Genomic DNA, 26,282 nt, shown 5'->3' with positions numbered 1-26,282 from the left:
TTCAGTTGCATTATTAGTAAGATGAGAGATATGAATTAGATGGTCTCACAGTAACATTATCATGTGACCATTACAACCATTATCTCCAGATATCTGCTTAAGGCAATATATTACCATTAAACCGATTGAAATACAAGTACAATAACACAGGGATGATTGCAAAACAGGGTATGTTAAGCAAAGTTGGTATCAGTTCCAGACAATGTTGACATAGAGAGATGCAAGTCCACAGAAACAATAAAGCAAATTTTCTTTTAATTAAAAATTAGAATAGAAAACATTTTTCAGATAGTTTGTAAGCAAAATGTGAAATATATCCCATGGGTAGCTGCTGGGAAGAAAAGTCATAGTTGTTGCATTTTTAGAGAGAAAAAAATCCATGTTTTCTAATATTTTCCTATGTTGAGTTTCAGAGAAGAAACACAATTTCACAAGCAACTTTCACTAAAAACAAAACAAAACAAGCAAACAACAATAAAAATAACAAGAGAAGCAGGATATCTCAGCTTGGAGATGCAATCCCATCTAGGAGCAAGTTTGAAGTGGGAGTAGTGACAATGAATAAGAGGCGACTAACCAGGGAAAACAAAAGAACCTGTCTTTGGCTGCTCTTCATGGAGCAAATTTTAAAATTCAATTTCCAGGCATTCTTAAAAAAGCACAGTAAATTGCAAAAACAAAAACAAACTATGCATTCTTGGGAAGAGCAAACAATCTTTTCATTACTCTGTTAAAAATCAGAAACTTCCTTCCCTAGTATAATATCTGCAATTGTGCGGGCAGCAGACACAGTCAACTCAGTGAAACAGAAGAGCAGCAGGCAACAAAGTCCAGGGATTCCAGAACAGAGCTGCCTTTGAAAAATCACCTTACATTATTCCAAAGGCAGATCACTTTCAGATTGCCAACGACTCAAATTATTTATAGGAGATTGATTCATATACTTAACCCAATGTGAGAGGAAGTATTTCTAATTATATCCAAACATCTTTAATATGAAGGGAATTAATGCTTGGAGACCTTCATTGCCAAAAACATGTTTTGCCAAATATGTTTTAAGAAAGAGGAGGAGGCTACGTGTTTTCCATATTTGACCCTATAAAAGTACCCTTGGAATGAGTATGACTTGTCTTTCCTCATAAAGCTTCAAGGTAAGTGTGAGGACAGGGCTCTGTCTGACGGCCGGTAAGGGATGTGTGGCTGTCTTCACGCATGCCACACATCCTGGCTCCCATCGTCCCTGGCAGCCCTGCCATGAGGCACCAACTTACTCCAGAACAATTTTAATTAGATGTGTCGGTGTTCCCAGTCATTTCCTGGTTCTCAGTTAAAAATTATGCATGCTATTATTGGGAATTGTTAGAATTTAGTTCAGAAGAAATTTGTCTTTTTTCTTACAGCTCTGTCCCACTTCAAAGTTGCAGTTCTAAGGTAAGAAACTGACTTTTTCTCATTCCTTGCAAGGTATGAGAAATCTTCTGCAGTGGCTTGGGGAGTGCTCAGGGGATTAGAAAATAAATGCATTTCAATTTCATGGCTGATCATGCTTCCCTTGAAAAATTCTGAGGGGGATGTTAGAAACTGGTTCTTATGCAGTTATGTCCTCTGTCACATGTGAAAACGCTTTTTCAGAGCCTTCAGGAGTTTCATACATATTTTTGCTATTTGCAACATTGCAGTTTGTCTTTTAAATAATTGAATTACAGCACACAGTACATTTTGCGTTATTAATTTATAAAGAAAATGTAAATTCCCTATACTATAGCTTTTACTCAGCAATATATAACATAAAAAACCTTGAGATGCTATCTAAATGGGTTGAACCTTTGCTTTGAAAAGTGACTTAAATATGAATGTTGTTTCATAATTGTAAAATGGAAATTTTAAAAAGAATGATGTGGAGAATGATTATGAGCATTTTCAGCAAGTCAAAGCATTTTAATTGTGTAACTCTAATCACTGTCGTCTGAATGGAAAATGTGGAGGTTTGCCCGAGTGCTTTAAGTTTAAGTTTTTCTGGAAACGATAAGTTTATTATCAGTTACAATTATAATTAACAAGATTAATGAAAGTTAAAGTGGCAAAATGTGACTCTTGAAAAAAAATTTTGTGCATCTTTTATAATATTAGTAATACAGCAAGAAAATATAGGTAATAACATGTTAAGTCTTTGAGAAATACTAAAGACAGGTGAAAAAGCTGCATTTGTCAAAATTACGACACAAAAACTAGAGAAATTGGTGAATAATAGAATATATTTTAATAAAACAAAGCTCTCACATTTTTGCTTTCCTTTATTAGGTAGTCCATGAAAATCTGAATTTATGATGAAAAGATTTTCACCACATACAAAATACTTCCTACAACTTTAGCAACAAATTTCTATTGTTATTTTTATTCACAAAGCCAGCTTTAAGCTTATTGGCCATATCTAACCTGTGTTCCAAGAGGTGTGAACGATGTCATAGAGGGAAAAACGCCCCCTGCCTGCAAGGCACTCATAATCCAACTGGAAGATAGGAACAATAAATGAAAGATGGAGAACTCCTACCATCATCTTAGCTTTGTGTTTTGCATAAGCCCATAACAGGCAGTTATACAAATTAATATATATAACAAATGAAACTCAGAAAGCAGCTATGATATCCTACAGTAGGTGAGCCAGGTTACAATAGTTCTTTCCAAATACATGATGAAGTGTCTGTCAGCACTGGCTCAGAGAATGGGCATTGACATTTTACCTCTAGCCAAGCCAGGGACGTGGTCACACTCAATGCAGGGCTGGTCCGTGACTAAAGAATGTTTTATGTTTCTTAATTTTAATTTTATTATTTTTTAATTTTTCAATTATAGTTAACATTCAATATTATTCTGAATTAGTTTTAGACAACAAAGTAATTAGAAAATCATGCAATGCTTTATTTTTTTCAATGTAGATCTAATGGTCCACTTCCTGAATTTAATATCTTTTCCTCTTCCGCCAGGCAGAGTCTTCTACTGGGCTGCCATCAATAACCTGCAGCCATGAGTTCCGACTCCGAGATGGCAGTTTTTGGGGAGGCTGCTCCTTACCTCCGAAAATCTGAAAAGGAGCGAATCGAGGCACAGAACAAGCCCTTTGATGCCAAGTCATCAGTCTTTGTGGTGGATGCTAAGGAATCCTTTGTGAAGGCAACAGTGCAGAGCAGGGAATCGGGGAAGGTCACAGCCAAGACTGAAGCTGGAGCTGTGAGTAATACATCTGGACACTATTAGGCCCTGCCTCATTTTGGGTTAGGTGAGTTGACACTACATTTTTTTTTTTATCTGGCTTCTCTTATTTGACTTGACAGACTGTAACTGTGAAAGATGACCAAGTCTTCCCAATGAACCCTCCCAAATATGACAAGATTGAGGACATGGCCATGATGACCCACCTGCACGAGCCCGCTGTGCTGTACAACCTCAAAGAGCGTTATGCAGCCTGGATGATCTATGTGAGTTCATTCTCATGGCGTGCTCATACAGGTAGTTAGTATTTCTGAAAAATAGTAGATTATTAATACCCCTATAAACAAATTATATTCCTTTTTCCTTTTTGTTATAGACCTACTCAGGCCTGTTCTGTGTCACCGTCAACCCCTACAAGTGGCTGCCAGTGTACAACCCCGAGGTGGTGGCCGCCTACCGAGGCAAAAAGCGCCAGGAGGCCCCGCCCCACATCTTCTCCATCTCGGACAATGCCTATCAGTTCATGCTGACTGGTGAGTGGCTCAACTGTCTTTCATATGAATTATTTTACCACCGATATAATGACAAAATGTTAAGTTAAAAAGACCTTTAGAAATAATCTAATCCAACCCCCTAGTTGTACAGAAAAGGTGACTAAAACACAGCAAGGTATATACAGTCAAAGTGGGGACTAAAACTCCGTTCTCCTGATTCCAATTCCATGACTTTACCAGAGCATGCTCCTGCTCATCCTTTATGAAGTTTGTTTAGTCTCCCTATTTGGAAAACCAAAATTTATTTTATATATTTAAGTAAGAAGAGTAAGATTAAAAACTGAATTGTATTGTCTGAGTAGAAATAATAAATATGTTCAATCATTTTGGTGCCTAAGTCTTTAGTTGATTTTGAATTAGATATTTTAGAGATACTTTTATTTCTTTAAGCCACCAGAGCTCATTTCAGATAATATCCTCTTTTGAATAAAGTGGTGTATAGAGGGTATAGGCATATATGCAGAAGTTGTTATTTCCCCCTTTAAAAGGATTATATTCTGATTAAATTGCCTCCTTTCACCTGCTCTTTCTTTAACCCAATGTCATACTTTTTGGAAGACTGATTAGAGTTAAGGTTGCAATCTGTGGCCATGAGACATAGGTGTGTGTGTGTGTGTGTGTGTGTGTGTGTGTGTGTGTGGCCAGTTGATCGATTTAGAAAGTAAATCTCAACTTTGGCTTGATTAATACTATTTTAGCCTACTAAACTACAGTCCAAAACCTTAGTATATTGTGCAGTTTTCAGTTATATTCATTAATCAGCACTCAGCATGATACTGAAATCTACACATGATAACTAGGGAATGTGTCTGCCTTTGGAAAATACTGCTCTTCATTTTAAGCCAGAAAGACACACTTCCTATGTGGGCTTAAGGAATTTAAGATATGACAACATTTTATTTTTCTCTTCCCCAACTTCAGAGACTTGAACATAACATGATATATAACTTTAAAATAATATGTTAAGAACTCCATTGTATATAATATTTATACTAAATACCCTAAGTATACCCTATAGAAAGTTTTGTTTGTGTAACTAGTATATATGCTGATTGGCCACTGTCTTCTTCCCCCCCTAGATCGGGAGAATCAGTCTATCTTAATCACGTATGTATTACTATTCTAAGCCTCATTAGTATTTTATTTTCACTGGGAAAATAAAAACCAAAAGAAGAAATTAGTTAATGTCCACATACTAAAGCAATGGCATAATCAGCCTAAAACTAAATATTGTTTTCACTCTCAGGGTTTAAATTTCATCAGAATGTAAAAAAACAATGCTGCAAGTTACAACATTTGCTAGTCTAGTCTTGAAAGTTCCACAGGACTCACAAAGGAGTAGGAGATATAAAACCCATTCTTGGATATAGCCCAAACCTGGTACAGGGCAGAGAGCAACACACAGCCTTCTGTAGGTTAAGCGGTTTCAGAATGCACTAGTGGTTCATTTTTAAGACGTACTTGAGGAATGCCTATTCCTTCAAAGACCTAACTTGAGCCATGTCTTTGGTTTAAAGGAAATGAAGAACACTGCATTGTTTCATAGTTTTTTACTAATTGTTTAATTTCCTACCTAATTGTTGAGTGGCTACATTTTGTAGCTCCTAAGCCCAGGCCTCAGCACCTAGGAGGAATTCTGGCATATCTGAAGCACTGAAGAAATATGTGTTACATGAACTTCCCTATGTCTTGTCAGTGATAAGCAACAGAAGTAAAGAGCTATATGTAGGCTGAAGAAAAAGATCTAGGAGACTCTGACATAGACACATAAAAATGGATGCATAGGTAGTAAGTACTGATGGTGGAAGTAGTTTCATTTGTCACATGACTTAATTTTTCACATATGTTTGGTCCGGTTCGACAGTGGAGAATCTGGTGCAGGAAAGACTGTGAACACCAAGCGTGTCATCCAGTACTTTGCAACAATTGCAGTTACTGGGGAGAAGAAGAAGGAGGAAGCTACTTCTGGCAAAATGCAGGTGAGTCTGAGAGCCAGAGTCAGAACCAAGACTGCCGGGACTCTTGGAAAGTCCAGAGCCTCAGATGTAAGCACTGCTCTTATCTTTGCAGGGGACTCTGGAAGATCAAATCATCAGTGCCAACCCCCCTACTGGAGGCCTTTGGCAATGCCAAGACTGTGAGGAATGACAACTCATCTCGCTTTGTAAGTCTCTTGGTCACAGAAGGGTTTTCTCAGCCCAAAATGCCAGAGAAAGCATATCTGAGTTATTATTTCAGTCTCCTCTTTCTTGTGTGCTCCCAGCTTTGTACATAACACCGTTTTTGGTGTGTTTTTTTTTTTTTCACTTGCAAGGGTAAATTCATCAGGATCCACTTTGGTACCACAGGAAGCTGGCTTCTGCTGATATTGAAACATGTGAGTAACAGGACCGCCTAGATGGAATCCAAAGATGACAAATGATGGTTTGGAGGAACATCTTGCAGCTCCCGCTGAGCCTGGAGCCTGTGAAACACCAGTCTGCTGCCAAACGTGCCCACGGTTAATGCCAATCTTACCCAGAGTCCACAGTGTGCTTTATCCATGTCAGTCATGAGCTAATGAATCTGTAGCAACTGCCACGAGCTGCTGGGCTTGTCAGAATTATTCCAGCCTCAGAAGTAATGTCAAGTTTTTATAAGAAAAAAAACTAACACTAGGGTTAAATGAGTTGCCTCTGGGTTGAGTACATGCAATTACTTCTTAGTCAGAGCCTTGATAAATTTTGCTTTTTGTATTCCCTGTATTATAAAGTGAGAAGAGATCCTGGGGACAGAGAGCTTATCAAGAGTCAATTATATGTCATATATTAAGGGTCTTCTGTATGAGAAATGAATATGCTTTGGGCCAGCATGCTTTAGCTTCTTTTTTGGAGATGGAAAAGCAACTGCCATTGTAGAGATGTAATGTGTGGTACCTCATGGTAACATTCAGCTGAAATCTCAGGGGACCAATGAAATTTAGGTAATGACTCCAAGTGCCAAAAGCACTCCAGAAACTTTACAATTTCCCTATAATCCAGTATCTACTTTGCATTGCAGACCTTCTGGAGAAGTCTAGAGTTACTTTCCAGCTAAAGGCAGAAAGAAGTTACCATATTTTTTATCAGATCATGTCAAACAAGAAGCCAGAGCTAATTGGTAAGAAAGAACCTACATTTATAAGCTAGGGGTTAATTGTTTTATTAATATATTCCAATATAAAATGTATCCCCTGAATTCTATGTACTCAGAAATGCTCCTGATCACCACCAACCCATATGACTATGCTTTCGTCAGTCAAGGGGAGATCACAGTCCCCAGCATTGATGACCAAGAAGAGCTAATGGCTACAGATGTAAGTTACACACACACACACACACACACACACACACACACTCTTATTTTAAAAAATCCATTATATTTGGGAATGACAATAGCAATCTGCCATAGGTGTGTGGTTAAGGAGATAGGATAAATTCGCCTAGGATAAATAAATTAGTGTCTTCTGCCCTAACTGTTTTACTTCTCTTTCGTCCTGGCAGAGTGCCATTGATATCCTGGGCTTCACTTCTGATGAAAGAGTGTCCATCTATAAGCTCACAGGGGCAGTAATGCATTATGGGAACATGAAATTCAAGCAAAAGCAGCGTGAGGAGCAAGCTGAGCCAGATGGCACTGAAGGTACCAAATGAAGCTCCATCTGTGTTTAATAAGAAAATCTAGGCAAGAAAAAAAAAGCCCACTCCAAACTCATGTCTCCTTTAGAATGAAGCTTCTGATGAACATGCACAAGTTCACCCCCCACACAGACTCTCTATGAAGTGATTCACTACTTAGCCTGCCCCTGTGAAATGTGGGGTGGACTGTAGGTCATGTTGGGTACCTGAACTGTGTCTCTACAGTTGCTGACAAGGCAGCCTACCTCCAGGGTCTGAACTCTGCTGACCTGCTCAAAGCCCTCTGCTACCCCAGGGTCAAAGTCGGTAATGAGTACGTCACCAAAGGCCAGACTGTACAACAGGTAAATGCATGAGTTTAATGGATGACACACACCCTAAACTTCAGAACATGTCTTTTAGAATACCAACCATTATTTCTATGCCCATGAAGGTGTACAACTCAGTGGGTGCTCTGGCCAAAGCTGTCTATGAGAAGATGTTCCTGTGGATGGTCACCCGCATCAACCAGCAGCTAGACACAAAGCAGCCCAGGCAGTACTTCATTGGAGTCTTGGACATTGCTGGCTTTGAGATCTTTGATGTGAGTTAACAGAAATTTTGTAGCAGTAAATTGAAAATCATGCTGCTACAATCAATATTAGAAAAGGTCTATGAAAAAATAGCTGTCCTCTAAACTAAACAGATATGTGAAAGAAGACCAGAAGCCCATAAAAGAGCACGAACTTTGGAATGATACACATGGGGACTCAAACTCCACCTCTGTCAATTCCTACTTATGTAAGCTTGGATAATGGTGAATGGTATCTGACCATTCATGAGGCTAATTCAACTACAACCTACAAGTATTCCTAGCATTCCAAATAACACACTTACTTCTGGACTATTCTGCCAGTTAAACGAGTTCTGTATTTAAAGCCCCAAGCACAAACCCCAAGAATATAGTACTCAGTAAATGATAAAGAAGGTGATGAGGGTGACAAAGATGACAGTGGGGAAAACAATGACAAATTCAAAGGAAGACTTCAACATTCCTATCTGCTCTGAAATATCCAGGTGTAGAGGATGGATGTGACATCATAAAGTAACTCAAATTCATCTGCCTGAGAAGGAATACCTGCTACACAGCTTAGGAAACAGTGTACCAAAGCCCTCTACCTGACCAATGTGTCTGATCCACAAGTGGCATTTCTGCACCTTCTCCTATGAGTTAATTGATAGACACTGGAGGGATCTTTCTGAATTTTAGGGGCAAGGACAACTCCAGAAAGTCCCAAGCCCACATGGGAAGAAAGGAATAATTTGGCACCAAGTAGAAAGAAGAGCAATTCACTCTTTTTTCAAATAAGAAACCTGAGAACAATGCATACTTGCAATGTCTTTTGAGGTTTTTTAAAGCAGATTTATTGAGATATAATTCACATGCCATAAAATTTGCCCATCTGACTCAATGGTTTTAAATGTATTTATAGATATGTGCAATCATCATGACAATCAATTTTAGAACATTTTCATCTCCCCAACAAGAAATCCATTCCCCATTAAGTCATTCCTCACTTCCCTGTCCCCCAGTCCTTGATAAACACTAATCTTCTTTCTGTCTCTATGGATTCACCTCTTCTGGACATTTCATAGGAATGGAACCATACAATACACAGTCCTGTATGACTGGCTTCTTTCACTTAGTGTAGTGTTTGCAAGGTTCATTTGTGTGGTAAAATGTCTTTGACTTCTGTGTATGGTGACACTGTTCCTAAAAACGAGGATTCACAATAGTTTTTAGATCTAGGAATCCTGAATAGTAAAGAAGAGCAGATCTTGAGTTCTAATACTGAGTAAAAAGACTGGCTCTGCTGTCAAAGCACTGGAGCCCCTGCCATGCCTCTTACTCGCAGGATCCTGCTACCCTTTCTAATAGTGTTTCCTCCTCCATGAAACAGGGAAATAGTACCACCTTAAACAGGAGGCTGTGAGGATTAAATGAAGTAATTTATACAAGCACTTACCACAGTGTCTAGCACATAGTAAATGTTCAACAAATGTTAGTTGTTGAATTTTTATTCTTATTATTAATAGTAACATATAGACCACAGTGGCTCACATGTATCACCCTAGCTAGTTATACAACATAATCATAAAGAGATAAATTACTAAGAAATCTCTAACTAATGAAAATAGATATTGTGAAAACCAAATAATTGTTTTACTGCATAGGGAAGCATCATTCAGACTCTGTTTATTCCTCTTTAGGGAACCTTCCAACAAGGGTGGTGACACATTCTAGCCTACAGCAGCAAAACAGGCAGGAAGGAGACGGGGACTTGCTAAGAGGCGAGGTGAAGCCATGCCATTCCAAGAGGGCAGTTAGACTAGCCAACTAAGAAAAACCCCTATCAAATAGAAGGTTTTATTGTAAGATGAATGTTAATTTGTATTTTCCATTTATTTAGTTCAACAGCCTGGAGCAGCTGTGCATCAACTTCACCAACGAGAAACTGCAACAGTTTTTCAACCACCACATGTTTGTGCTGGAGCAGGAGGAGTATAAGAAGGAAGGCATCGAGTGGGAATTCATTGACTTTGGGATGGACCTGGCTGCCTGCATTGAGCTCATCGAGAAGGTAAAGAAGTCATTGCACTCCCCAGGGATGGCTGCTCTTTAGTTGGGACCATCACCTCTTTCCTCTCTTTCCTGCTAATACATTGCTGCCCTTCACCACTCACTGCCAGGCTGTGAGCCCTCAGAGAGTCAGGTCCCCTCATGTACAAAGCCTAAGGGTCTAGAAAGCACCCAGAACCTGTTCAGACATGTTGAGAGGCGCATGGGTGGTTAAGATTCCAGGGCTCAGTTATCCCCAAGAATGTGATGGGGAGCCCAGCAGGGACTGTGGCATGTCATACCCTTCTGGCTTATCCAAAGACCCATGGAGGAGGGACTGTGGAGCAGTGGGGCCCTTGGAATGTTACTCTGAAAACAGTAAGTGACACTAACTTTACAAAAAGGAATTCCATAGTGTTTTGAGTACTGGTCATGTTGGAAGGAAGTGACTACTAAGAAATCCAGATATGATCATTTAAAATATTACTTATATTAATTTATGTCCATGTACCTAACTACATTTTTTTATAAACCTATAGCTAAAAGCGAGCTACATTTATATACACACAATTTCATTCCATGTACTTTGTTCAACAAATATTAATTAAGCACCTACTATATGTCTAGCATTATTCTGTCATTGCACCAAATAGGCCAAGAGCTTTGTTCTCTCAGCACTTATAGTCCAGTGCTCCTAGTAACAGAGTGACAGCACCAAAGGGGTCATCTTTGGCTCCTACAGACAACGGAGTCATTGGAATATACTAGCATCAAATACTGAAGTATAGCCTGTTATGCTCCCTCTAGCCTATGGGCATCTTCTCCATCCTGGAAGAAGAGTGCATGTTCCCCAAGGCCACAGACACCTCCTTCAAGAACAAGCTGTATGAACAGCACCTGGGCAAGTCCAACAACTTCCAGAAGCCCAAGCCTGCCAAAGGCAAAGTTGAGGCCCACTTCTCGCTGGTGCACTATGCGGGCACCGTGGACTACAACATTGCTGGCTGGCTTGACAAGAACAAGGACCCCCTGAACGAGACGGTGGTCGGGCTGTACCAGAAGTCATCACTGAAAACTTTAGCTTACCTCTTCTCTGGGGCAGCAGCAGCTGCTGAAGCAGGTAATTTTCAATAGAATTAATCTTTTACTGAATGTTTAAAACCTAAACTGAGAAAGCCTACATTATGACTTCTTGTGCTTTCTCTGTCCTCCTCAGAGGCTGGTGGTGGAAAGAAAGGTGGCAAGAAGAAGGGTTCTTCCTTCCAGACTGTGTCTGCTCTCTTCAGGGTACAAATTTCATTTTCTCTAATTAGATGCAGGAAATTAAGTTTTTCTTTATTGTGTGGGGAAGGGGAAGTAATGCTGCAAGATTCTAGAACTAGGTATGACTCAAGGAGATAGATAGGTCAGTAGGTAGTGGTAGAACTGAGTCTCAGGGAGGTTTGTTGTAGTTTGGAAGAGATACTCAGCATAAGGTAGGAAACACAGTTCTCAGGAGGGATGAGAGTGAATGGCAGAAATCAGTATGAGATGGTGAAAGTCAATTCGTAGGCCAGGAGATTAGGTCATTTGACACTTAAAAGTTTCTACTGTGATAGATTTACTTGAGATGTTGGGAACCTCCAAATGAAGTTAAGTGCTTAGGTATATATTGGTATAGAACTGAAATGAGTAGGTTTCAAAGACTGAGTATAGAATAATAATAAGGATTAGAAGCTGACCTAAAAGAGTAAGAACCAGATATGATAAGAAATAGTCCTTTAAGGAAAATTTATTTTTGGCAATCCAATCTGTAAAAAACTGAAGCTCCAGTTATTCTGAAAAGCCAGGATTTCCTTGGAAAACATCTCACACTTGGTAACATAACTGTCAGTTTTCTGCCAGTCCCGAGAATAAGGCATTATAAGGCCACTTTCTATGGAACCAGAAAGAGGACACAGCTGTCTAACTATGATAAGGAATAAGCTTGTGATAGGGAAGCGAATACAATGGCAAGTCGGGTAAGGAAAGAAATGGAGCCCTGGCTGGTGTGCCTCAGTTGGTTGGACCATCGTCCCATACACCAAAGGGCTGGGGGTTTGATTTTCAGTCAGGGCACATAACTGGGTTGCAGGTTTGATCCCTGGTTGAGGGGCATATGGGAGGCAACCAATCGATGTTTCTCTCTCATATTGTTGTTTCTCTTTCTCCCTCTCTCTAAAATCAATAAATACATTTTTTAAAAGTTTTTAAAAAGAAAGAAATGGAGATTTTGAGAAAGAGATTGAATTATTTGTAAAACCAGACCACATATCTAGGCAAAACAATGTGGGTAGATTATTTCCATATAAGTATATTATTAAATTTACAACATATGCTATCCCATTCAACAGTAGTGAACAACACTTCAACATCTAGTAGAAGAAAAAAAAATATATATATCACAAAAATAGGAAATAGAAGATCATTTTAGGAATGTGGAAATTCCAGAGCTAACTTTTTACAAATTCAAATCTGGATGGGTACTGGAAGTATCAGGGGAAATGCTTTGTAAAGTATATGATTATCTAACCATTAATCTGTATACCTGAAAATAACACAAAATAACATTGAATATAAACAGTAATTGACCAATTAAAAATTAATAATTAGAAACTTAAATCAATGTCATGGCTCACAATGATTATGCTTGTATATATGAATGTATGAAATAGTATACTTTTAAAGACAAATATTCATATGGTTCCACAGGAAAATCTGAATAAGCTGATGACCAACCTGAGGAGCACTCACCCTCACTTTGTACGGTGCATCATCCCCAATGAAACCAAAACACCTGGTAAGACAATTCTGATATCCGGACAAGCTCCAGTGTGTTTGCTTTAGATCATGAAACTAGACATGCATATTCTTCCTTTTAGGGGCCATGGAGCATGAACTTGTCCTGCACCAGCTGAGGTGTAATGGAGTGCTGGAAGGCATCCGCATCTGTAGGAAAGGATTCCCAAGCAGAATCCTTTATGCAGATTTCAAACAGAGGTCAGACTTTTTCACTACAAATTATTTTAAGAGATTCTTCTTATCTACTTTAAATTTTCAATAGAAAAATATTTGTATCTTCTATTAAAATTGAAGAGAAACAGATTTAACTTACACTGTATTGACATACCAAAAATTTGACACCCTTTGAATATATGGAGAATAAAATGGTAGATATGATTTCTTATGTTTGTTAGACTACCCAACAACTATGTTGTTTCTATAGTAAGGCAGGGAGACTTCTTGTTTATGACACCAGCTATATCATTTATTTGTTAAACAGATACAAGGTATTAAATGCAAGTGCTATCCCTGAAGGACAATTCATTGACAGTAAGAAGGCTTCTGAGAAGCTCCTTGGGTCCATTGATGTTGACCACACCCAGTATAAATTTGGTCACACCAAGGTAATAGTCTCTAAAGTCTACCTGATGTTATTTCTGTCCCTTTGAAGTTGATGTAAAGTTTCTAATCTACAACTCTCCCCATGAACAGGTCTTTTTCAAGGCTGGTCTTCTGGGGCTCCTAGAGGAGATGCGAGATGACAAGCTGGCCCAGCTGATTACCCGAACCCAGGCCAGGTGCAGAGGGTTCTTGGCAAGAGTGGAGTACCAGAAGATGGTGGAGAGAAGGTATTAATAGGAATAATTTACTAAACCCCATTAGCCATGGCTTTAAATTCTGATTTCTGTTATAATCAGACTTCGAAAATTTCTTTTCTTGTCACAGAGAGTCCATCTTCTGCATCCAGTACAATGTCCGTGCTTTCATGAATGTGAAGCACTGGCCCTGGATGAAGCTATATTTCAAGATCAAGCCCCTCCTCAAGAGTGCAGAGACAGAGAAGGAGATGGCCAACATGAAAGAAGAATTTGAGAAGACCAAAGAAAGTCTGGCAAAGGCTGAGGCCAAAAGGAAAGAACTAGAAGAAAAAATGGTTGTTCTGATGCAAGAGAAAAATGACCTACAACTCCAGGTTCAAGCTGTGAGTGTCAGAACCCATTTCTTGTTATCTGATGCTAAAATTTTATTTAAGCAATTCTAGGGGAGAGTCTAGATTCCACCTAACTGAGGGACTTACTATCAATCTTTCTTAATTCACAACTCCTGAGAATGTTCTATAAAATTTCATATGCAATATTACTAAAAAGAACTGTCATAGGATCCCTTGCTGTTGAGAAGGGAAACACAAGTGTTTTTCCTTTCCAACTATTGTTTCTCCTGGCAAAATATAGGCAGGAGAAGATGATCTTTGCTGCCTAAGATTCTCCCTACTAAAAATGCAAAAAGGAGCAGTGAAAAAAGAACAATATTGACAGTGGAGAAGGAAGAGACTTTGTGATGCAAATGCATCAACTTATAACAAATATTCTGAAATTTTATATCTATGCCCTCCTGGACTGGATGTCCTCTGAAATCTCTTTAGAAACACTCTAGTACCTAAAAGAATAGGATCGTTGCAAGGAAAATGACAACACTATCTATAAGTAGTATCATTTTTTTATGCAAAGCATGACAGTTAGTGTTGATATTCTTGTTCTAATGACCCAATAAATATTCAGAGACTTGGAAAGAAATACTTGATCAAATGTCACAGCCTAACCCATTTCTGTGACCCAAATGACATGAGAATTTGAGTTGCTACCATTGAAATCAACAACTGAAACATTAAAGGTTATCCTTTAGTAAGTTTTTTGTTTGTTTGCTTATTTGTGTGTTTGTTTTGTGAATTCAGAAGGGAATCTATATTGGAACTATAGGTTTTGGACACATAACTAAAAAATTTAAAGGAAGATGAATCCTAACCTAGGCTGGCCTTGTAACTTTCCTCATAGTTTATATACATCAAGGTTTCCTAAATTGGGGAGAGGTTCATCATAGCTTCAAAAATCAAAGGATAATTATAGGGGGTACCCATGCTGTATCCAAGCATACTCTTCTCCTTTGAATATTGAATGACCTCTTTTCAACATTATTCTGTCAACTATCCATTTAATAAATATTTGTTGAAGTTCTAGATATAAGGTATACAACTCTGAGGAAGAGATATGGCCTCTGCTCTCATAAAGATTATAGTCCAACTCTTGTCTCTTCTCACAAGAAGCATGCTTACTTCTTTTCTAAGAACCAACTTTAACTTGTTTAGTTCCCCTTAGTTCTTCCAGGTGCTTCCTTTAGTTCTCAGCTACTCTGTCACTGTAGGGAATGTCTTCCCTTTAAGTCACTTTTCTGATATTATCACTCCCTCCTAGCAACCTGATAAATACATAACAATTATGTTTGTTTTTCATACACTAAATTTTCCTGGAAATAAATATTAAATACAACTGACTGACCTAATTCAGGAAAAATAGTGAGGGGATGTGATCGGAGTGACCTTCCTTGTTCTTCTCTTTTCTCAAACTCCTTCAGCTTAACATTTTCAACATGCCAAAGTGCCATATTTTGAGAGTGTACCCTGAACCCCATCACTCAAATATAATTGTGTCATAGTTTCACCAGGAACCACGACTTAAACTCCTTTATTTTATCTTCAATGTCATAAGTGTCCAATATATATTTCCTAAATGATGGAAAGCTAATAAAATTAACCTAAGGCTTTAAAACACTATTTAATCTTTTGGTTTCAAAATATTAATGACATCTGAAAATATCTGGAGAACTAAAATATAAATGTGTCTATTGTTCTTTCTCAGGAAGCAGATAGCTTGGCTGATGCAGAGGAAAGATGTGACCAGCTAATCAAAGCAAAAATCCAGCTGGAGGCCAAAATCAAAGAGGTGACTGAGAGAGCTGAGGATGAGGAAGAGATCAATGCTGAGCTCACAGCCAAGAAGAGGAAACTGGAGGATGAATGTTCAGAACTGAAGAAAGACATTGATGACCTTGAGCTGACACTGGCCAAGGTTGAAAAGGAGAAACATGCCACAGAGAACAAGGTATGAAACATATATAAGAAAAGTTTATGTTACTATTATTAAATAAAACTGAATCCACCAAAATACAGCATGTAATACAAAGTGTTTTTACTTCCTAAGGTGAAAAACCTCACAGAGGAGATGGCAGGCCTAGATGAAACCATAGCTAAGCTGACCAAGGAGAAGAAGGCCCTCCAGGAGGCCCATCAGCAGACCCTGGATGACCTGCAGGCAGAAGAGGACAAAGTCAACACCCTGACCAAAGCCAAAATCAAGCTAGAGCAGCAAGTGGATGATGTAAGCCCAACATTGTGTAAAAGTTAGTGGTAATGTGTAAAATGGGTAAAAAAGAATTAGAGGGAAGAATGGAAGGGAAAGCTATGCAACAAAATGGGTCTTTTGCTAGGCTTGAAAGAAGAGAGGCTATGGGAAGATATAGAAGAGAGAGGGTTCTCTAAGTGGGAAGTGTAACACAAGCAAAGAGGCAATAATGATCTATAAGGTTTCCTCTCACAGGGACTAAGGGGATTTCAAATAAAAAAATGTAGAAAATAAATTTGGCTTGAAACATGTCCTGATATTGAGAAGGAACCCACTGTGAATGTCTGAGTAAGGGAAGACTTGACAAAGGTCACAGTTTGGGAATATTGCTATGGTGTTCATCCCATGTGGTAAAGCATTGGTCACGATCAATTCCAGTAGGGAGACAGAAAAGACATAATGCCTCCCTAGTAGTTTACTGTAAAAATATGGTAATAAGGTAGATTTCAACTTTAAATGATGAATTTTTGGACTACATAAATAGTAATTAAAATGAAATAGATTGGATAAATTTGTCAAGTTCAAAGAAAAATAAAAATAATTTGTTGATTACATATGAGTTTAATGTTTACAAGTTCAACCTGGGACAAAAGGTGGTAACATGCCAGGAACTGTACTCATGGATCATTACCTTTTAGCTTGAAGGGTCTCTGGAGCAAGAAAAGAAAATCCGGATGGATCTAGAAAGAGCAAAGAGAAAACTGGAGGGAGACCTAAAATTGGCTCAAGAATCTACAATGGATGTAGAAAATGACAAACAGCAACTTGATGAAAAGCTGAAAAAGTAAGCAACATGGACAAAAGTGTCATGGGAAAATTACTATTAATATTTCTATGCCTTACACAAAGTGTTTTTCTAACAGGAAAGAGTTTGAAATGAGCAATCTGCAAAGCAAGATTGAAGATGAACAGGCCCTTGGGATGCAGCTGCAGAAGAAGATCAAGGAGTTACAGGTAAGTCATAAATTACGCCTTTTCTAAGCACTTAGGAATCAAAACTGCCATGAATTCACATTAATGTTGGTGTGTCACTCCCAGGCCCGAATTGAGGAGCTGGAGGAGGAAATTGAGGCAGAGCGGGCCTCTAGGGCCAAAGCAGAGAAGCAGCGCTCTGACCTCTCCCGGGAACTAGAGGAGATCAGCGAGCGACTGGAAGAGGCTGGGGGGGCCACTTCAGCCCAGATTGAGATGAACAAGAAGAGGGAGGCTGAGTTCCAGAAAATGCGCAGGGACCTGGAGGAGGCCACCCTGCAGCACGAAGCCACAGCGGCCACCCTAAGGAAGAAGCATGCAGACAGTGTGGCTGAACTTGGGGAGCAGATAGACAACCTGCAGAGGGTCAAGCAGAAGCTGGAGAAGGAGAAGAGTGAGATGAAGATGGAGATTGATGACCTTAGCAGCAACATGGAGACTGTCACCAAAGCCAAGGTACAGTCACAGTTTCTATAACACAGGTGTGAGTGAGCCATTCAAGAATCATTAGTAACTGGAGGGAGACTATGGAAGGACAAGACAGGAGACTGGTCAGAAGGAGGGACAACTTGGGTGTGATGGGATAAAGCACTTACTCTTTATGGGAGAAGAGTTATACCCAAAGAATATTCATAGTAAAAACTTAAGCTCTTTCAAATAAAAACAATTCAACTATACATTTTGAGATTTTTAAAACACTACACCTTGATTAAACTTGTGGTTTTCTTTTAAGCACAAATACATAATTTGCTTCTCAAAAAAATCTTATGAGCTGAATAAAATTATTCTTACATTAAGATAGGCCAGTTGAGTGACGACATTCATAAATAGACTATGTATCTTGTTACTCTTCCTATCATAGTCTAAGGCCTGTTATTTTTGTTTGTAAAAATAGTTGATTCTCAGAATAAATGAGAATTGAAGCTCCTATGGAATGCTTGGGATTAATAAAAATTTCTATGGTCCAAATATTTGTTTGAGGTATCTTCTACCACCTTTTGAATGCAGGGGAACCTTGAAAAGATGTGCCGTACACTAGAAGACCAACTGAGTGAACTAAAATCGAAGGAAGATGAGCAGCAGCGGCTGATCAATGACCTGACGGCTCAGAGAGCTCGCCTGCAGACGGAAGCAGGTGGGCCACTTACCCATGTTGACCTTGAATGACAAATTTACCTTGGATGCTCAATTTGTTGGAAAACCCTGCATTGACCTATTTGAGATCACATATTACCTTCCTCGAGATGCCCACTCATATGAACACATTATTTACCATGAACATGAACAGCTTTCTTTTTGTTTTGTTTTACTTTTGTTTGTTTTTTATAATAAAGAGATCTGGGGGATTTTTTTTGTTTGTTTGTTTTAAACATTTTAAAGGAGATTTTACTCTAATCAAAAAGTCATTAAATAAAAAGTATATCCTCACAATATTTATTTTCACTTTTCCAAATGCTTCTGCAAGTTATTTATTACTTCAGTTCTTAATAGCCTGTATAATGTTATTGCCATTTTAAAGATGACAAATTATGGTAGTGATAAAATGACTTGTCTAAGAATGCTTACTCCAGTCATTTTCCTGAAGTTTTTCCAATTGCTGGTAGCTACCACCATGAAGTAGGGAAATATTCAGGATCACAACCCAACCCAGGAGCACTCAAGTGAGGGTTTTAGCATTTTGAATATCCAAAGTGGGGAGTCTCTGCATTCATTCCTCCCCCTATCAACTTGTCCACCTTTTGACCACAGTTGTACATTTCCTAGGGAGAAGTAGCATGATGGAAATTGTTTACAGGTCATCTGAACTATTAAATCAATAGGCAAATCAAAGTGTTGGAACCATTTGACTCTTTCATGATCATTCAAATATTGTTCTTACTAGAACACAGCACAAAGTAAGGTTTTTATTACTATCATACAAATAAATGGTAAGTACACTTTATGAAAAAGAAAAATTGTATTGTAAAAGAATCAAAATACTCCTTGTATTTTTTCTTCCTCAATACATGTTTGCACCTAGTAATTTAGTGGTATATAAAAGAAGCAAGTTGTGATTCTTATGAAATGTTAGAGATAAGGCTTCCAGGTAACCTTATCTCTAAAAAGGTGTTGAAAAGTATTTCTCTATATTTAATATAAAGTATTTTCTGAATTATGATGCTTAAAGAATTAAAGATCAACTTAAATGCCATTTACTTTATGAACTAATTAGTAATCCCATAAATCAACTCCTTGGGGAGTGGAAGAATACTTGATCACTTCTTAATATAAAAAGGATTCCACAATTTTCTTTTGAAAATCACTCCTACTTACAGAGGGAATTGCCCAAAGTCTCCTATTTTCTACAGAATAATTGTTTCTAATTAACTTTCAATGAAAAGTAAACTAGTATACTATTGCCTTAGATACTGTTTTGTTGGTTTGACTTATATTCTTTTCATGCTTCTTAACAATTTCTATGGTAATCAAATAATTTTAAATGCCTCCCAAAATCTTTGTGTTGTTCATAGCACATAATCTGCCTCAACATTTTTCATACTTCTCAGTTTTATATAGATTTTCTTGTCAGGGTTGAAGTGGATGTTGGTGGTTTGCTGTAATCCATGATCTCCATCATGTTTTGACTCAGCTCCCTTTCCCTGCTCCATTTTTAATTTACAGCTTTGATTTCCAAAGTAAAGTTGCATTTTCTGGATTTTGATCCTTATAGGAGAATATTCACGCCAGCTAGATGAAAAGGACTCTTTAGTTTCCCAACTCTCAAGGGGCAAACAAGCATTCACACAACAGATTGAGGAACTGAAAAGGCAGCTGGAAGAGGAGATAAAGGTAAGCCCTACTTGTTGTTGCTGCTGTTATTATCCTTGTTTCTACTTACTTCTACAAATTTTCTTCTGGTAACCTACAAGAACTTAGGTACTTAATAGCACTTTTAAGTATATAAAATTAAAACACCAATCTCTATGTTCTCAGGCCAAGAGTGCTCTGGCCCACGCCCTGCAGTCCTCCCGCCACGACTGTGACCTGCTGCGGGAACAGTATGAGGAGGAACAGGAAGCCAAGGCCGAGCTTCAGAGGGCAATGTCCAAGGCCAACAGCGAGGTTGCCCAATGGAGGACAAAGTATGAGACAGATGCCATCCAGCGCACAGAGGAGCTGGAGGAGGCCAAGTATGTTCGAAACTTAGTTAAAATGAAGTATCTCTGTTAACAAAGAGCTTCTTCTTCCACTATGAAATGGGCAAGTGTCCACTTCTCCCAAAACAAAAAAAAATATAGGAAGAATATGCATGAAGATAAAACTAAGCAAGAAAAATCTCTCGGTTGTCCAAAGAAAGAAATTAAGCCAGAGAGTAGAAAGAGAAAAGACATAAGCAAGAGGAAGCTGAATGATTGTTTTTAAAAGGGGAGACTTTTGCCATCATTCTATCTATACAAGTGTAGATAGAATAAGAATTAATTGTACTTTCTTGTGTCTCCCTTCTCTCTCAGCAACTAACAAAATATCAGTCCAAGGTGGCACATATGTGAGAGAAAAATAAATGGACTTTAAAATACAGCTCCTCCTTTTGAGATGTGAAAATATGGCTATATTGAAAAGGAAAGGGGAATAAATATATTGTAACAGACAATAAAATAAAAACAGATATAAGATTCTGTAATACAAAATAAAATTGTTTTATAATGGACTAAATATACAATGCAATCAAAAGTTCAAGACTTAGCTGTTAAGAGAGAGAATCTGGACAGAAAGGGACCTACTTATTCAACAGAAAGTTTAAGAAGAGATTTATTCATTTAGTCTATGGCCAAGGTACATCCCTATCATTGGAATTACAGTGTTTTGGTGAATGCCTTAGAACAGACTCTTAGTAGAGCTCTCAGAGCAAAATTTATGTAGATTTGGGAAAGCTTTTTATTAAATGACTTATGAAAAGCTAGGAAAATACGGGATATAATTAAACAACTAGACAAAATCAAGTATACCTTACTTGAATACAATTAAGATAACACCTGAGTAAATAATATGTATGATAGCCTACAAGCATACACAAAGATTAGCAAAATACAGACTCTACTCTCTGGAGATCAAAATTCAGTGCAGAAAACAATAAATAACAGTAATTCAAGGTACATATTAACATTCTCTAAAGAAGGACTGAACCAGCTACTCTGAAGGGCAAAATGTTGGCTTTGGCTGATCATGATCCTCTTAAAGCCAGACTATGAAGCACAGCAATACTGAAATTTGGGTTGTTTTCAGTATTTGGTTGGTGAGAGAGTGGGAATGAATTAATACAGAACTACACCTAGAAAACAACTTTGAAAAGCAAAGTATTATGGAGTCTGACTGTGGAAATCACTCTCTTGTGCCCACTCTGAACACCCAGTTCCACTGATGACTATTCACTTCTATTGTCCCTAATTCACTTCTCAGGAAGAAGCTGGCCCAGAGGCTACAGGATGCTGAGGAGCATGTAGAGGCTGTGAATGCCAAGTGTGCCTCCCTTGAGAAGACGAAGCAGCGGCTCCAGAATGAGGTTGAAGACCTCATGCTCGATGTGGAGAGATCTAATGCTGCCTGCGCAGCCCTGGACAAAAAGCAGAGGAACTTTGATAAGGTAATTTCTGAAGAAGTTTCTGCCTCAGCATCCAACATATGATTAAAGATAGCCTGCTACTCAGTGTGCCTTATTCCAACCATTTGAGGGCTGTTCTCAGTAGCTCTTGTCTCACTGATGAGGTGGAGAGTTCCTGTGATTTTCACCCTTCTCATTCTTAATAATTTTTTCAGCCCCCAGACATCTCAACTCTGTTTGAGAGTTGCTGGAATAAATGGTTTCATTATATCAAACTTTTTCCACTAAGTTTCCTGACTATTCCTTGCCCCTCAGGTCCTAGCAGAATGGAAACAGAAGTATGAAGAAACTCATGCTGAACTTGAAGCTTCCCAAAAGGAGTCTCGCTCCCTCAGCACAGAGCTGTTCAAGATTAAGAATGCTTATGAGGAATCCCTAGACCAACTTGAAACCTTGAAGCGGGAAAATAAGAATTTGCAACGTGAGTACATTTTACCTTTTCTTTAACAACAGAGTTGAAAGAATGCTTTTCCTCACTGAACAAATTTGTATATTTTTGTTCACCAACAGAGGAGATTTCTGATCTCACTGAGCAGATTGCAGAAGGAGGGAAACGTATTCATGAACTGGAAAAAATAAAGAAGCAAATCGAGCAAGAAAAGTCTGAACTTCAGGCTGCTTTAGAGGAGGCAGAGGTAGACATTATTGTACACTGGAAAACAATTTTGAGAAAAATTAGGGTCTATTGCATGCAAGAACTGAGAATCAAGAGAAAAGACAAATAACTTTTACTCCGCATACAAGTTTGGGAATGGGAAATTGACCACATATACAACTAACGGAATTGTATGTCAGACAGACTGCTAGACACTGAGAAAACAAAGATGAAGTTAAAGGCCTTGCCTTCAAGGGCACTACCTAGCTGGGGAGACAGAAGTATACAAAACCAACAATAACATGTAGAAATTTCTATAACAATGGAATAATGATGTGTGATGGCAGCCCCAAACTAAGAACTAATTCCTATTCCAAGGATACTATACACTTTCATTCCCTGCTAATGTCACCTCTTGCTGTCATTAAGGCATCACTTGAACATGAAGAGGGAAAGATCCTGCGCATCCAGCTGGAGCTGAACCAAGTCAAGTCTGAAGTTGACAGGAAAATTGCTGAAAAGGATGAGGAAATTGACCAGCTGAAGAGGAACCATATTAGAGTTGTGGAGTCAATGCAGAGCACGCTGGATGCTGAGATCAGGAGCAGGAACGATGCCATCAGGATCAAGAAGAAGATGGAAGGAGATCTGAATGAAATGGAAATCCAGCTGAACCATGCCAACCGCATGGCTGCTGAGGCCCTGAGGAACTACAGGAACACCCAAGGCATTCTCAAGGTAAAGGGGTTCAGGAGTTGGTCCTAGGGCACTGAGGTGACTGAAGCCCTGAGAACAAGATGTCTCAATGATTATTCATGCCACAGGACACACAGATCCACCTGGATGATGCTCTCCGGGGGCCAGGAGGACCTGAAGGAGCAGCTGGCCATGGTTGAGCGCAGAGCCAACCTGCTGCAGGCCGAGATCGAGGAGCTGCGGGCCACTCTGGAGCAGACAGAGAGGAGCCGGAAAGTTGCAGAGCAGGAGCTGCTGGATGCCAGTGAGCGTGTCCAGCTGCTGCACACCCAGGTGAGTAGATAGGAAGAGAAGAGTGAAAAAGTTAGAGGAACGAATATCAAATTCTTGCTCATATCTTAGTACTATCTAAAAATTTATTCATAATGTTTCATGGAGGATACAGTTCAAATATTTAATATTTTGCATTAACAATATTTTTGCTTATCTGAATTTTGACATTCAGAGTTGAGTGACTTTTAAAAATACATTGTCAACTGAGATGCTGATTAATTTAATTAATTAGTTTGTGATTTCATTGGAACAGCAGGCACTGTGATTTTGCTTTCATGTACTTAATATTTCTAAATGTGATATTTTAACAAGAACACCAGCCTGATCAACACCAAGAAGAAGCTGGAGACAGACATTTCCCAAATCCAGGGAGAGATGGAAGACATTGTCCAGGAGGCTCGCAATGCAGAAGAGAAGGCCAAGAAGGCCATCACTGATGTAAGATGAGCATTTGTTTTGCTGATATATATGCATGCTACCTGCCATTACCAGCTTTCCTTATTTTCTTGATTTATTTGCTAATTAGGCAGCCATGATGGCTGAGGAGCTGAAGAAGGAGCAGGACACCAGTGCCCACCTGGAGCGGATGAAGAAGAACCTGGAGCAGACAGTGAAGGACCTGCAGCACCGTCTGGATGAGGCTGAGCAGCTGGCCCTGAAGGGCGGGAAGAAGCAGATCCAGAAACTGGAGGCCAGGGTGGGTCTTCTGATTAGCATATTTTCCATCTCATTCCCATGCAACACATGATTTTTTAATACGTCTACTAAATAATGCAGAGGTGAATGACAGACATTCCTTGTTGCCAAAAGCTTATCATCAGGGAGATTAGGCTAGGGTATCAAAAGGTACAAATAAAGCAGAGTAAAAGGAATACTACAGGCCATATGAAGGGTAGAAATTCAGTGAATGGATTATAATAAATGTCTTTAAAATGCCCATCTTTTTGCAGGTACGTGAACTTGAAGCCGAAGTTGAAAGTGAACAGAAGCGCAATGTTGAAACTGTCAAGGGTCTACGCAAACATGAAAGAAGAGTAAAGGAACTCACTTATCAGGTTAGGAAAATGGCCTGTCTAGGTTTTCACCCCAGTCTGCAAAGGATTAGAAACCAAATGTAAAACAAAATATGATGGTATTTGTACTTTCAAGAAACTGACTCTTTAAAATATTATTTCAGACTGAGGAAGACCGTAAGAATGTACTAAGACTCCAGGATCTAGTAGATAAACTGCAAGCAAAGGTGAAAGCTTACAAGAGACAAGCTGAGGAAGCGGTGAGTACAGAATCCCTTGGGGGAATTGGGCAGCCTCCAGGTCTCAGATATGTCCAAGCCAATTTGGTTAAAGGGATGAAAGAACAAAAAGGGTAAAAAGAGGAAAGATTAAAGAGAAATGGTTCAATGAAGGTCTGAAGAATGAGAAGAAACCAACCACTTGATAAGCCAGGGAAAAATGTTCTAGGGGTAGGGAAAAGCAAATGCAAAGCTTCTGAGTGGAAAGGAGTCTTGTTCAAGAAGCAGAACAAGGGAATTGCAGTAGAAATGGAGCTGAAGAGCTGGGCAGGAGAAGCAACGCAGGGTATTCTAGGTCATAATAAGAAGTCTGGCTTTTATTCTAAGTACAATGGGACACTGGGAAGCCACAAGATGGTTTTCTGTCAGGTCAGTCAATATATACATATTTAATATATGTATATGTGTGTACATGTATTAAAAAGAGTATTCTGGCTACCATATGGAGAATGATTGTTGGGTAACATAGGTTGGTACAGCAAAACATTGTACGAGGCGTTTTAGGTGGTCCCACAGCTTAGATTAGGATAGTAGTGGACCGTACAGAAGGAAGTGGAGATACTTTGGAGGTAGAAACTACAAGATATACTAAAGGGTTGTACTTTGGAGATGAGAGAAAGAAAATCAAAGGTAATTTGTCAAGTTATGGTTTGAGTAAACAGGTGGATGGCATATTACTAAAAAGAACTAAGAGAAGAACATATCAGTATTGCAAGAAGAAAACCGGAATTCCAGACCCACTGATCTAACAAACTAGAAATTATGAACTTTATTTGGTCCAAAATGCATTTCCATTCATTCTCAGGAGGAACAATCCAACGTCAACCTCTCCAAGTTCCAAGCTCCAGCATGAGCTGGAGGAGGCCGAGGAACGGGCTGACATTGCTGAGTCCCAGGTCAACAAGCTGCGGGTGAAGAGCCGAGAGGTTCACACAAAAATCATTAGTGAAGAGTAATTCATCCAAATGCTGAAAAGTGACCAAAGAAATGCACACAATGTGAAAATCTTTGTCACTCTGTTTTGTACTTACAGTTTTTGCAGATAAAAAATTTATTTGCAAATAATTTGTGTCTCTTTTTCCCCCACTGGGTCAACTTACCTTTTTATTCATTAAATGAAGAAAAAACATTTTGCTTCTACCCTACAGAGAAGAATTTAGTCAGCAAAAATAAAAGGTGAGAAGAGCAGCCAGGTCAGTCCCAGTTAGTCAGTGCCCTAAACCAAAGGTGCACAGGGGACGCCTAGAGGTGGGCCTTAGCCATACAGAACATGGAGGATTTGTTAAACCCCTCTTAGCAAAACCCTAGCTAGTCATCAGAAAAGCAGACTTCTGTTAATGAAGTTAACATTCTTGATACCAAGGCAGAGTAAAAATATAGTGAAACACTAATTACCAACATAAAATAGTAGAAAAAATAAACAATTTTGGTTAGGCACTTAAAAACATTTAAAATGCAAACTCTCCCCTATTATGAACTA

The 26,282-nt window shown here is 38.8% G+C and overlaps 1 protein-coding gene across 1 annotated transcript; it reads left to right on the top strand.

Moving 5' to 3' along the window:
- The first annotated feature begins 1,041 nt into the window (after positions 1 to 1,041).
- LOC123809221 (myosin-1-like) lies at positions 1,042 to 25,864 on the top strand. The gene is given in 44 exon segments (XM_045824175.1): positions 1,042 to 1,151; positions 1,401 to 1,431; positions 2,985 to 3,228; positions 3,333 to 3,476; positions 3,587 to 3,743; positions 4,844 to 4,871; positions 5,629 to 5,743; positions 5,835 to 5,867; positions 5,869 to 5,928; positions 6,079 to 6,112; positions 6,115 to 6,141; positions 6,804 to 6,902; positions 6,995 to 7,098; positions 7,286 to 7,424; positions 7,646 to 7,764; positions 7,854 to 8,003; positions 9,871 to 10,041; positions 10,827 to 11,139; positions 11,236 to 11,306; positions 12,750 to 12,837; positions 12,920 to 13,037; positions 13,321 to 13,444; positions 13,533 to 13,669; positions 13,767 to 14,022; positions 15,734 to 15,976; positions 16,076 to 16,252; positions 16,915 to 17,060; positions 17,140 to 17,230; positions 17,315 to 17,704; positions 18,257 to 18,383; positions 19,959 to 20,077; positions 20,222 to 20,418; positions 21,686 to 21,869; positions 22,143 to 22,308; positions 22,398 to 22,522; positions 22,912 to 23,220; positions 23,307 to 23,333; positions 23,335 to 23,511; positions 23,824 to 23,949; positions 24,038 to 24,208; positions 24,462 to 24,566; positions 24,689 to 24,784; positions 25,608 to 25,636; positions 25,638 to 25,864. Coding segments are annotated over 42 exon segments (5,817 nt in total). The 5' UTR covers positions 1,042 to 1,151; positions 1,401 to 1,431; positions 2,985 to 3,024; the 3' UTR covers positions 25,759 to 25,864.
- The last annotated feature ends 418 nt before the right edge of the window (positions 25,865 to 26,282 follow it).

The sequence above is a fragment of the Phyllostomus hastatus genome, unplaced genomic scaffold (assembly GCF_019186645.2).
Source record: "Phyllostomus hastatus isolate PE091 unplaced genomic scaffold, TTU_PhHast_1.1 phas_scaffold_55, whole genome shotgun sequence".
In the NCBI taxonomy this organism is placed as follows: Eukaryota; Metazoa; Chordata; class Mammalia; order Chiroptera; family Phyllostomidae; genus Phyllostomus; species Phyllostomus hastatus.
This window is presented reverse-complemented; position numbering and strand designations above follow the sequence as displayed.